The 14113-nt window shown below is 38.6% G+C and overlaps 1 protein-coding gene across 1 annotated transcript; it reads right to left on the reverse strand.

The window, feature by feature from the left end:
* Positions 1 to 546: 546 nt before the first annotated feature.
* Positions 547 to 13907, reverse strand: PSMC2 (proteasome 26S subunit, ATPase 2). The gene is made up of 12 exons (XM_068550435.1): positions 13753 to 13907; positions 11997 to 12034; positions 11349 to 11430; positions 10539 to 10638; positions 5661 to 5792; positions 5181 to 5253; positions 4706 to 4801; positions 3860 to 4024; positions 2878 to 2965; positions 1085 to 1287; positions 892 to 988; positions 547 to 805 (listed from the first exon to the last, which is right to left on the reverse strand). The coding sequence occupies exons 1-12, from the start codon at positions 13820 to 13822 to the stop codon at positions 648 to 650; spliced, it is 1302 nt and encodes a 433-aa protein (XP_068406536.1). The 5' UTR covers positions 13823 to 13907; the 3' UTR covers positions 547 to 647.
* Positions 13908 to 14113: the final 206 nt, after the last annotated feature.

The following is a 14113-nucleotide window of genomic DNA, read 5'->3' on the forward strand; positions in this document are numbered from 1 at the left end:
ATGTATATGTTTCTCTTTTTGCTTTACTACTTCGCTAGTCATTAAAATCAACAATTCTTCTTGATTAATTTGAAATCAATCAACTCAAATGGCAAAGCAAAACACATTACATCAGATGCTTCCTACACTTTAAACATAGTTTAGCCAAAGCTGCTTTATTCAACGTTGTAGGAAAAAACCTGTCGAAACACACGTGATCACGTGCCTGGATGGGCCGTTGTGATGAGGGCAGAAGAGCATAATGGGCAGGACATCGGCGATGGAGCTGTCAAACTTGGACTTGAATCCCAGCTCTGCTACAAGGAAACGAGGTAGGAAAATTCTGCATCTGTTAAATCCACGTCACTGGGCAGATGGGAAGATAAAATGAGATAATATATGTACAGCACTCAACCAGCATATGCCTAGAACATATGTGGTTAAAGCAAGCACTTCACAATTTGGAACCTTTAAAAATGGTAGCAAGTCAGAAAACAGCTTTTCTGCCTAACGGCATTAGATATCACCCTTTATTGTACCACAGAGAAAAGACGTCTGAAAAACATACAATTTTGAAAACCATTTATTTTGTGTGTGAAATGGTTATTAAGAAGTCTGTATAACGTTAGGATTCCAGTGAAAAGTGTTTTCACGAACACCTCCAGGGCTCAGTTGTATGTCATATAGCGCGGAGTAGCACTGAATTTGGCATAGGACTTGATGACCTTATTTACAGCTTCCAAGAAATCCTTCTCAGTAGCAATTTTTCGCCGTGCTCGGATGGCAAACATACCAGCTTCTGTGCAGACGCTTCTGATCTCAGCACCTTTCGAACAAAAAGAAAATAACAGGCTTAATTAAAGCAGCCCAAATAGACAGACCAGCAAATAGAAGCAAGACCTTTCTACCTACCAGTGCTATTTGGACACAGTCGTGCTAACAATTCAAATCTGATATCTCTTTCAACACTCATTGAACGGGCATGAATCTTAAAAATGTGAGTCCGACCCTAAAAATAGGGGAATTGACAAATATTAAAATGGGAAACAGCACAGGAAGAAAAAATTTCAAGAATCCCTTTTCTACAGTGAAATGATGTTCCCACCTCTAGATCAGGTAAGCTAAACTCAATCTTCCTGTCCAGTCTCCCGGGCCTCATCAGCGCTGGGTCCAGAGTGTCAGGTCTGTTTGTGGCCATCAGAACTTTAATGTTGCCTCGAGGATCAAACCCATCCAGCTGATTGATCAGCTCCAACATGGTCCTCTGCACTTCATTGTCACCCCCAGCACCATCATCAAAACGAGCCCCTGAGAAGACAGGAGGAAAGACACTCTTCACATCTACTGAGAGCAGCACAGTAAATCTCAGCTCAGTAAATCTCAGCTCAGATCACACCCTCCAGCCCAAGGGAACTTCTCAGTTTTAAGCAAATCCTGTAAGAACAGCCTGATTTACACAAAACTAATGAGAAAAGGACTCGTCATAGGTTGATTTAACATAAGTTCCTTTATTTTTTTTAAATCCTCTTTAAGGATTTTGGTTTAAGTCACTCAAAAACGCCTCCATTCAACACAATATACTATACACCTAGACTAGGCAAAAGAATACATGGAAAGTTCAGCACTATAATGGTATTTGAGTATATGTAAGAAAATGCCAAACTCTTCTAAATTTCTCAAAACTGTCCTTAAAAATATGGCTAAATCCATAATACAGTAGAACTGTTAACAGCTTACTATCACACTGATTTGGATATATTAGAATACTCTAGGTTAATGTCAATACTCTTCTTCATTTCAACCAAAATAGCACAAGAAGAGGCCTCCATATACATTTTTTCATTTTAAAATTGTATAAATACATACTGTTGTATTAATGCATTACGTACATTATAAAATACAAAAACAGAAATTTTAAAAATGAGATTAAATATGAAGAAAAGTACCAATATTTTCTTCCTTCACCCTAATACTGTTTTATACAAAATCCATTTTGGAAGCCACAGTTTCAGAGCATCCTGACATCATAAGGCTTATTCCAGTGATACTACAAAAATGACTTCAGGGTCACAACACCACATCTACAGACTGCGGTCAAATTATGGCCCTTGAACATTACCTACAGAATGTCCAAAGCCCACAACATCCATCCAGTCTAAAAGCAAGACTTTAGGTATCCTAACCTCAGTCCCCAAACAGTGTTACCAGCATCCACTATATTTTTTAAGACTTTTTTTGTCACTAAGTTCATTAAATAACAACTGTCTGGTGATATGACACTTCTGCAGCTAATAGGAACTATTACTCTTATAGACTGTAACAATAGCCAAGGCCTATAGTACAGTATAGAGTTTTCAAAGTCAATCACATTTATGACCGACTTCAAACCTCAAAAACCCATGAAATAAACAAGGCTGGAATTATCATTTCTTTTATAAAAGCAGCAAACTGGGGCTCAGAGGTAGTTAAAATAACTTGTCTAGATTGCACAGCTAATACTGTATTTCATCAAATCGATGAAGCCAATAATGTTATTTTACGTACACTTTATGAAAAACTACCACCAATTAAATTATGCCCCAGTGCTTTCTGATCCGATTAAGTGAAGCTGTATCCCAAGTTAGGAGTTGCTAAAGTGAAAATATGTGCCCTAGGAAAGAAACTGGCAAAGTTCAAAGATAAAGACTTTGAGAAATAACCAATACTATATAATGCCGCTTCTTTCCTTTATGGTGTGGCCCTACAGTTTATTAGATCCGTGACTCTGATGTGCTAAAGCTCATAAAAGAGTTGGAATTAAAATTCTGTACAAGATTAAGGTATCAGGGGAACTTTACACATATTACTACAGAATTCTCATGAAACCCAGTTGTAAAGTTCTCGAGATACCATTCATACCTCCAATAGCATCAATTTCATCAAAGAAGATAAGGCAGGCTTTCTTTGTTCTGGCCATTTCAAAGAGCTCTCGAACCATTCGAGCCCCCTGATGAAAAAAAGGAAGTGTTAATTCAGAGTTGGTTTTTAAATCTTTTAAAATATAATAAGTTATACTTCAAACTTTTTAATATTCCTAACAGTATTCTCAACCATTATTACCGAAAGCTTTTTCAGGAGGACTGAAGTTTGTTACCTATTCCGTCAAATTAATCTTATTAGCTTTAAAACAATCTTAAGTAATTTCATGATTTTGTACCTATTAAATAGCCAATAACTTTAAGACCTGAAGAGGTCAAACTAACACGATTAAATAAAATAAAGGCACCATTTCAATCAATAAAACTTGAGGAAATAAAAGCATCTGATCCATCACTTGGCATTTCTGATCAATGAATTTGATTTTGATAAGGAATAAATGTATATCTCAACTCATGCAGATCCTTTTTCTAATTCTCATTGTAAGTATACTAATCATTAATGTTTCAGTTATAATATATTCAGCCCTAGACTTACTCTCTAATGAAAAAAACGTGTGTGTGTGTGTGTACATACATGTGTGTACATACACCCACACACATACACATAGACAATCTCTGTTCTCTTTCTCAAAACAACATAAAACACTGCCCCTGAAGTGAATATACTTTCGAATGCATTCACTGGGCATTACTGGGTTATTGATCTTACAAATCAAATCTGCAGAAAATGTCACCCTTCTGAGTAGGGAGCATACTGATTAAAAATGTTAAGCAGTTTTATTTCCAAATGACCACACGGGAAGGCTGGTGGCTTCTGGGCTTCTGACCTACTAATTACAATCCATCAATCAAAAAATTTCAGGTCTCAATCTTCAATGTGGAATTCCCATTTTAATTTCATCTATGCTTTATAAATCTTTCATAGAGCTACATATTCTTTGATTATGATCAATTTACTTTACCTCACCGACGTACTTCTGTACAAGTTCAGATCCAATAACTCGAATGAAGCAAGCGTCAGTCCTATTAGCAACTGCCCGAGCACAGAGTGTCTTGCCTGTACCCGGTGGACCAAAGAGCAGCACACCCTTAGGAGGCTCAATGCCAAGGTTAACAAACCTCTCTGGCTGTGATGGAGACACGATTTTTACACTTATCAATTCTCTATAATAAAAGCAAGACTACTACTACATCAGTATTTTTAAACCAAAATTATTAAGTCCACAATTTATATACTTGATCTAAGTAAGAATTTTACTTATTCTAAGACATAAGATCTAAACTAGACTCATATTAATACACAAGGCTGAATGGCTTTTAAAGGTATTTCTATTACCCAGGGTTAACAAAACATTTTTTTCCCCTAATTTTAAAAAATTACAGTGTTTAAAGAACAAAAGTATTATCTCATATTTAATACATAATAATATGATAATTAATATCCTAGTTTTTTCCATTATCCCCCCAGGCTTAATTTGATTCAATTAAAGCCCATTTCTTCTTGATAGCATTAAAACACATTGTTTCTTCTACAACCTATTCTAAAGGTTACGCCTCAACCTCCCTTGTCACTCTAAATAGCAGATTCTTCTTTTTTTGAATAGGCTTGATGACTAAATCCTTTTGCTTTCTCTTCTGGAACTTACCAATTCTCCACACCTTTACCCTCTACCCCATCAAAAATTTTCGTTTAGGAAAACATAAAATTTTAAAACTAATATATAGGCATAATTTTAGTGCACAGTACACAGAACGCTCTCACATCTTTGTACAAAGAAATTTAAAAGGCAAAAGACTCAACCACTTACATGAAGTAATGGGGTTTCAACTACTTCTCGAAGTTTCTCAATCTGTTCCTTACAGCCACCCACATCACTATATGTAACATCAGGTTTTTCCTCCACCTAAGAGAGGGATGAAAATGTACAACATAGAGCCACATGCTTTTGCATACTAATCCAATTGTTCTATCCAGTAGAGCAGACCCAATACCCTAAAAGAAAAATCAGATTTATAGCAAGTAAGAATTATAATAAAAATGGAATACACTGCCCAGTGTCCTAGACCCACTTGCTATATTACTTGTTATGACAATAAGTGAGAGACAAACTACTAAAATAAAGACCGATAAAGACTTCCTCATCTGAAAAATTGTTTTAAAAATTTTGGCAACTCTTCAATACATACCCACATGTTAATATTTTATTAGTTAAAAGTTTCAACGTTTTTTTGAGATGGATGCAATTAGTCATGCCATTCCTTTTCCCTCCCATAGTTTCTTACCTGCATCATGGTAACTGTTGGGTCAATCTTAGGAGGCAGTGGAATGTGAATCTGATACTTATTTCTGTCCACACTAAGGAGGTAAAAAAGAGCCTCACCAATACATTCAAAAAATTTACTGAGTGAATTATCATGTGTTCTATATACATTATTTACATTAACTCACTTAATCCTCATAACCATCCTAGAGCAAGTGCCTCCTCCACCTACACCATGTTACCTTAAATAGACCGGCAAACTCAACTCTACAATTCTGTACTTAGTTTGATCATGACACTTGAGGGCATAAAAGGCCAAGTGGGGGTGGGGAGGTCAGGAAACAGATGCAGCAGCAGCAAGGCTGTCCAACTGCAGCCCTCTCCTAGGCTACCCCGGTACTCCATGGCACCCAGTTCACCCATTCAGAAGCAAGCCAAGGGTGTGAGCGTGACATAGCATCTTCAATGAAAGACGAGTATTTACTGCAAATAGAAATCTTACCCAACTCTCATCCCTTCTTCAATGTCCGTAGGTGCAACCTGATCACTGAGGTCCACCACAAACTTGGCAAACTGCTTCACGTTGATAATGTACTTCGGGTCCTCCGAATCAGCATTGATTATCTTTGTGCATCTAACATGGCAAAAGGCTTGATTAGAGTAAGGAACCTGAACCACTAATAATGAATTCAAGTAACTAGATTCTCTCCTGGGTATGCAGTACACTAATAAGCAGGTGTAAACTAGAACTGCAGAAACTGGGCCACTGTTAAGGATCCTTCTCTACAGAATACGCTCAATCCCAAGGGTCTGCTCAACTTTAGCCAAGCCATAAAAATTTCAAAAGATACATTCCCCTGGAAAATTAAACCCAAATATTTCGTCATTAAGTTCTCTTTACCAAGGGGGAAAGTGGCGGGGAGGCGGGATGGTGGTGTGATGAATTGGGAGATTGGGATTGACATATATACACTAATATGCATAAAACATAACTAATAACCTGCTGTATACAAAAATAAAATAAAATTCAAGGGCTTCCCTGGTGGCGCAGTGGTTGAGAATCTGCCTGCCAATGCAGGGGACACGGGTTCGAGCCCTGGTCTGGGAAGATCCCACATGCCGCGGAGCAACTAGGCCCGTGAGCCACAATTACTGAGCCTGTGCGTCTGGAGCCTGTGCTCCGCAACAAGAGAGGCCGCGATAGTGAGAGGCCCGTGCACAGCGATGAAGAGTGGCCCCCGCTTGCCACAACTGGAGAAAGCCCTCGCACAGAAACGAAGACCCAACACAGCCATAAATAAATAAATTAAAAAAAAAAAAAGAAAAAAGGCTGAATCCTGGTAAGAACAGCGAGCATTTTGCGTTTAAATTCGCCTTCATCCCACAGCCCTCTCCCCAGCTCTGCACAAGACTTGAAAGCCAACAGCCTCACAGCCATGGTAGATGTGAAAACAAGCAGCCTTCCTGGGGGAAGGCAGGGACAAAGAACTGGAGCTCCCCAAAAGCCCAACCCTAGAGAGCTACTTGACCTGTCTGGCAGCTAGCTGAAAAGCTCCGTTCTCAGGGCTTGCTTTTATTTGACCGGACTCAGAGCTCACTGTCTACACACCCCCTGCCCACAGGACATTTACTGGAAACAATCGGTGGCAACTGTTTAACATCAACTGTCTGAGGCGGCATTTACCAGTTGGGGCTAACAAGAGGCTGACCAAAAAACTTCAAAGAAAAAACAGCAAGGAACAGCAGCAGTAACAAACCCTGGGGAAAGGGGAAATCTGAGTTCCAGAACTGACGTTATTTAAAATGTCCAGTTTCTATCAAAAAATTATGAGACACAAAAAGAAAAATATGGCCCATACATAGGGAAAAAAGTACATAGAAACTGTCCTTGAGAAAGCCTAGACATTGGTCTTACTAAACAAAAACTTTAATCAGTGTCATAAATATTTTTTTAAAAACCAAAGGAAACCATGTCTAAAGAATTAATGGGAGGTCTGAGAACAATGTCTCACCAGAGAGTATCAACGAAGAGAGAAATTAGACTGGAATATAATCTGGCTATTAAAAAAAAAGATGTTCTGATACAAGCTACAACGTGAGTGAAGCTTAAAACACTATGCTAAGCTAAAGAAGCCAGAAAAAGGTCATGCCTTGTATAATTACATTTATATGAAATGTTCAGGACAGGCAAATCCATAGAGACAGGAAGTAGATGAGTGGTTGCCAGGGGCCAGTGAGAGAGGGGAATAGGGACAGTTAATAGGTACGGGGTTTCTTTTGGAGGTGATGAAAATATTCTGGAGAGTAAAACAAAGTGTCAAGAAATGCTGGGGCAAGGGGTAGGGTGGTGGTACCTTCACTGAAAATGAGGAGAGTGTGGAGGTGAGACGGGAAGGGTGATTAAACATAAGTGAACCTGCCACTGACATTCCCTAGCCCTCTATCTCCACTGTTCTTCCAAAATACTGGAGATTGGAGACAACACGAGACTGAAGACAACTTCTCTGGGAAAAGTGACCATCCAAATGAAAAGATCTAAAGATACTGACCCTGAAGGCTCCCCAACTAAACATTCAACCATATAAGCTACAGTGAAGCTTGAGATAGACATGCCTCACTATTGAATCTAGAGCTTCTATCAGCTTTTTGGTCTCCCACTAAACAAAAGCACAAAGTAAGATTACCAGACATCTAACATAAAAGACAGACACCAAGCAAGCAAAGAGGAAAAAAGCATCTTAGAGGAAACAGAAACCTTCCAGTTATCCTTAACTTCCTTAGACATGACAGCATATTACAACCATGATATGAGAACAGGACAACACAACATATGCACTGAAAGAAAGAAAAGCTCTTGGAAATTAAAAACTTAAGTGAGAGGGAAAAAAATCAATACATAGACTCAAAGTTAAGAAAATCTAACAAAAAAGTAGAACAAAAACACAAAACAAAGAAAAGCAGGAGAGAAAGATTAGCATTTCCAGGAGGTCCAATATCCCTGTAACAGAAGTCCAGAACAGAGGACCAAGAAAATGTAAAGAAACTATTTACAAATAAATAGTGTCAAGAAAATGTGCACGCTGAAGGACATGAGAGTGCAGCACCACAGCTGAGAACACACCAACACCAAGGCACGCAGCCATGGAATTTCAGAACACTGAGAACAAGGGAAGACCCTACAACTTTCAGAGGAAGAACAGGTCACATATACAGGACTGGGAATCAGAATGGCTTCAGACTAACAACACCGGGAGGCAGAGGACAATGTAACAATGCATTCAAAATTCTGAAGGAGAAGGATTTTCTATCAGCCAAGATATTTCCAGACATATGTGGTCTCAAATGGTACCTCCCAAATGACCCTTTCAGGAAGCTACCAGAGAATACAGGCCACCTAATGAGGGTGTAAAGAAATCAGAAAGAGAAACTCGTGATACACAAGCAACAGGAGAGAGTCACAGGGAACCTCCAGGGTAAGAAGTCACAGGATGCTCGTGATTCAGCAGGCGTTCAGGGCAACCAGTCCAAACTGAAGCAGGTCAGAAAGTGCTGGGAAAGGCTTGCTCAGGAAGATGAACCTGAGAGAATACCTGATGCAGCTGATGCACCTGAGGTACACATGAGAAAACCTGACGGACCTAATGCATCTGAAGAACAACTGAGACGATCGGGAAAACCCGGGGGGCAGGCGGTTGAGTTAGTAATATACATAGACAACAAGGCAAATGAAAAAACGAGACAGTTAGGGCAAGGAAAACAAAAAGTGGCAGAAGAAAGGAAAAGTAATCAGTTTACTAATGGCTCTTTGTGAATAGGGTTTACTTAGCCATAATTATGAAAACACTAAATACGGATCTAACCAAAATTTTAATATAATTACATTATGAGGCCATAAGGATGAGAAGGACATGTCTTTGGGATGAAGGTAGAGGAAACAAAGCAAAACAAAATCCTCATCTTTCATGGTGGGAAAACCAATAAACACCACCTGAAACTAAAAAATCAAGAAGAAGTGATCTACAATATACAAAACTTGACACTATCCATTAGAAATAGAAAGGCAGAAACCAAAATAACCACCTAAAAATTTTGAAAATAGGTGTCTCTAGTAAAGAGGAATTAGGAAAAACTGTTGTTATAGAACTATTTAACTCTTTAAAACCATGATAAAACTAAAAAGCAAATAAAGGAAAGCATGGAAAGACAGAAAAAGGAAAGGAGGATAAGACGAAAGAAAAATAACCTGTAACTGTATTAAAGAGGCAAAATTAAAACTTTCAATAATTAGAATAAAACACAGGAGAACATGTTTATAATCTTGGAATGGGCTAGGCCTTTTTAAGCAACATTAAAACCCAAAAGGTCTAATGACAAAGCTAACATATTTTATTTACCTCCTAAAAAGTTAAAACAGTACAACAAAAAGTACCAAGAAGTTAAAAGTCAAGTGAGAGACTGAGAAAAAATATTTGTAGCATATTTAAGAAAAGATTAATATGTACAATATATGAAGCATTCTTAAAAATTAACAAGAAACAATCCAATGGAATAAAACATGAATGGTCAAAAAAATACAAATGTTTAATAAGTATAAGAAGTAGCTATCATACTACTAATCAGCACGACACAAATTAAAGTGAATTTTTTTTTAAATTTTTTTGCCCAAATGGCAAAAGTGTAAAAATCAATAATTACAAATCTTACATTGATCAGGCAAATATGCATTTCCCTCAAAACCTTTGGGTGAGAGTGTAGACTGGCCAAACCACTTTTTTTCACACATTTTCAAAACGATAAATGCCTCTGTCCCCATAATTCCATTTCTAGTAAGCTATACTATAGAAACGTATGCACATATGTAGAGAAATATTTAACATGAGTGTTCAGTCCAGCACTGTTATCATAACAGAAATTGCAAACAACCCAACACCTACAGAATATTATGTAATTTTTAAAAAACAAGAGAAACAAGAAATAAAAAAGGTACATCTATAACAAAGACAATGAAAGATTTCCAAAATATGTAGTTATATCTAAAAAGAAAACAGGACGTTTCTTTGTATGTAAATATATACGTGAAGACGCACTGCAGGATTAAGAGGACCAAATCATTTTCAGTAGTTAGACGGGAAGGAAGGTTTTCATATTTTGCTCTGTATCTGCCTGTATCATTTGAATCTTTTATATGATTATGTCTTCACCTATTTCTTAAATAATTGTTTAAAGTATAAAGTTTTAACCCCAGATACTTTTGGAGAAAGCTGCATTTACTTGGAATATGGCATAAAAATTCTTTACGAACTATTACATTATACCCAAGACTTGAAAAAGTACCTGAAAGTACAGATAAAAATAAATTTCCACAGAGCACTATGCGTACCTCGCAACCTGCAAAGGCTGTTCACTCTGGAGTGTTTGCTTATCGGCAGCCAAATCCCAGAGTGCTGGTGGGGCCAGGCCAGTGTCAGACTCTTTAATACCTATGTAAGGAAAGATTACAAAATTCACTGGACTGTAATGCAAGCTTTCTCACCCAGCACCACTACCATTCTGGACTGAATAACTTGCCGTGGGGGGCATCCTGTGCATTCCAGGATGGTCAGGAGCATCCCGGCCTCTGGCCACTAGTCACTAGCACCACCTCCCCCTTAAGTTGGGAGAATCAAGAATGAGTCTAGATGCTGCCGAATGTCCTAGGGGGATGACCCCAGTTGAAAACCACGGCCCTAAAGTAGTCACAGGTCAAAATGTGATGCGATGCCATATTTTGACATTTTTTTGTGCAAGTCAAATACTATCAATATAAAACTTCACCACTCAAGTTCCCTAAAAGAAGTTTCCGACTACTAGGCCATAGCCCGCTTACTTCAAGCAGTACCATGTGAGATCATATTTTTATTCAAGAAGAAATTTTGACTTATTTATTATAGTCAACTGAACTTGGCTTTGACCAACAGAACCAATACTTGCTTAAAGGATGATGTTTCTTAACTGCTTAAGCATTAAACTTCCTTGTAAAAGGTAATAAAAAGAGATTATTAAATGAGATCCAATTTCTTAACAGATGGGAAGGATAATAATTTTTTTAAATCTGTGATTCATGGAAGAGTGACATTTGCATTTCAGCTCCTTTGATATAATCAAACCATTACCCATAAAGAGGGGAAACAGAAATAAAAAATATACATACCCGTGAGCTCATTAATTTTCTTGAGAAGTTGTTGAATGTCATCTTCAACCTGTTTGATTTGCCTAGAGTAAGTGCTCTGACCCTAGGAGATAAAGGTCAGTTTAATTAGAATATCAGGATACCAACAATATATTAAACTATAAACAAAAACTTTTAACAGTTACACTTGTAATAGTTATTATCGTCCTAAAGCTTGTGAAATGAGAGTAGAGAGAGGGAATCTATCATTTTCAGAACTATTCCTGAACCAATATATTCCCCTAACAGGCAACACACCATTATGCAAGGTAACAAATGAAAATCATGCCTGAAATTATCTAAAATTCAAGTCCATTTCTATGCATTAAAACTTACCACTTCAGATCTAATTCATTTTCATACATTTTAAATATAGTAAATTATTTCAAATATCTTTCAATATAGTACCGCACTTTAATTACAAATAGTACAAAGATAATGTATAAGCTTAGACACACTGAGTATTTACTCTCTGATCTATTCTAAATAGAAACTGTAGGTGGATAACTTTTTTCAGTGAAGATTAAACAGCTGGACAGTCTCTTCCAACTATTCTGGAAGGCCAATACCAACAAGAGTCCTTATTTCAACACAAAACATCTATATTTTGTAGACATTGAAAGGACTTACATAAGTTTTCAGCAAGGCAATATCCCCCTCATCCAGAGCTAAAAGAAAAGAGATAATACATGAAATTCAAACAAAAGAAACTAGAGCTTACGATTCTTTTCTGTTCAATTCAGATTGCATTGAGTAAGAAAAACTGTGAAAAGTTGTAATGATATAAACACAACCATCAAATAGTTCCTGGATTCAAGGAACTTTTATCTAATTGGGTGAAGGCAGATTTTAAAAAGTACATAACATAGCTTCAAAGTGATATGACATAACAAGAACAGGGAGCCCAAAGAACAGACTTTGAGATTCAGAACGACCTGAGCACTAGTCCCAGAAAGGTCATGCATTTGCTAAGTAACCCTGGAAAAACCATTTAAGTTCTCTGAACCATTTAAGTCTTCTCACCTGGAAAAATGTTAGCCTCCGTGTTGCTCTAAAGATCAAGTAAGACATGGATGAAGAAGTGCAGAAAAATGCTACACACATTAGTCATAACTGTATCCAAGGGATAAATTTGTTAATATAGTTATAGAATTACAACCTACCCAGAGAAATACCCAGATGAAATGTTACATCTCTGTGACTAAATTTTACACTAGGTGACTGAGTACCTCTTTCAAGGGAAAAGAGTGAGATGAAAGTGGACAGGAAATGCTCCTTCTCTGAGGGGTGGGTGGATATTAAGAAGAAAGGGTGCTAGGAGAGGTTGAAGTTGTTTAGGAAGGAAAGACAACAAAAAACCACCATAAGAATGTTTAAAAATAGCCTATAAGGAACAAAAGAAAACAGCATAAAGATAAGGCTTTTACAAAAGGGGCTACTGGGAAGAAATCATGAACGAACGTGCTGCGGGGAAAGGGTCAAGTGGTATAGTCTGTAAGGAGAATAACCCAGCAGTGTCTATAAAAATTACAACTTCATTTCTAAAATTTACCCTACAACTTGTGTTTGTGCATGTAGTAAAGAGTTATATTAACAAGGTTATTCATTGCCCTACAATGGCCAACAGACTGGAAGAAAACGCAATGTCCATCAATAATGATTATTACTGAACACCCAATCATTTGGGATACTATACAGACCACACTGACTCTACATAATGATATGAACTTATATCATATCATTACGATTTTTTAAAAAGCGAGATGTACAGCACGTTACATATATGTAAAAAAAAAAAGAATATACAAACAAACTTGCTTGTATGTACACAGAAAATGCCTAGAAAGATGAGGCAAAACGGCAACATCAGTTGCCTCCGTGGATAAGAGGGGGCCGGGGTCACGGATGAGACACCTTTCCATTTATCTTTTTCGCTTTCGTGTTTTGAATCATGTGAATGAATTATCTAGTCTAAGGAATGTTTTTTAAAAAAGAAAATTATGTCTCAGGATCCTGGCTATACAGTGATAACAGCAAGCTGTCACTTGAGGGGGAGGAGGGACAGCCAAGAGGGTCCAGGCGACCAAGCACCGCCAGGCGGGGAACTTTTCAAGGCCTGCAAGGCCAAGCGGGGCGCGTGACTCCCTCAAGACCTGAGAGCTGAATGTGAATAAAAATTTCGATCAGCGGGAGATGAACACAGGACGCGGGGCTGGTAGAGGGAGACGGAGAGGACAGGCCGGTCAACCCGGCTGCCGCACCAGACTCAAATCACTAGCGGCACAAAAGCGATGGAGCGCCGAGCAAGAATCCAAGCCCCCCATCCCGGACCCCGGGCCAAGACTGGTCCTGCCCCGGCCCGGAGCTCCTGCCTACGTCAACTGACCTCGGATGGGCTTGTCGTCCTTCTCATCTTCTTTGGTTTTCCGCTGATCTGCACCGAGGTAATCCGGCATTTTAGGAGATCCAAGGACCTCAGCTTGCTGGGTGATTACACAGCACCTTCCTCGCTTCCGGTGGCGCCCCCGCCTTTCCCTTCCTCACCGGAAGTAAAGCCGGCTCCGCGGGCCCTTTTGCCCCAGAAACGGGCGGAAGAAGGCCACGGAGAAGACGCGCTGCGAAGGGAGAGCAGGGAAGGGGAGTGAGAAGGTTTCGCTGTTAGGAGGGAACGTCGCTCTCCCTTAGCCGCTCACCGTGGCGAGTTCCCTGAGCAACAGATTGCAAGATCAACTCAGGCTCAGGTCGCA

This window comes from Eschrichtius robustus, chromosome 8 (genome assembly GCF_028021215.1).
Source record: "Eschrichtius robustus isolate mEscRob2 chromosome 8, mEscRob2.pri, whole genome shotgun sequence".
Classification (NCBI taxonomy): domain Eukaryota; kingdom Metazoa; phylum Chordata; class Mammalia; order Artiodactyla; family Eschrichtiidae; genus Eschrichtius; species Eschrichtius robustus.

Coding starts and splice junctions, on each gene's coding strand:
- PSMC2 (XM_068550435.1), bottom strand. CDS start 13,822: ATGCCGGATTACCTCGGTGCAGATCAGCGGAAAACCAAAGAAGATGAG. Junction 4,802..5,180: donor CAACAGTTACCATGATGCAG/GTAAGAAACTAT, acceptor TCCCTCTCTTAG/GTGGAGGAAAAACCTGATGT. Junction 806..891: donor ACTGTGTCCAAATAGCACTG/GTAGGTAGAAAG, acceptor TTTGTTCGAAAG/GTGCTGAGATCAGAAGCGTC.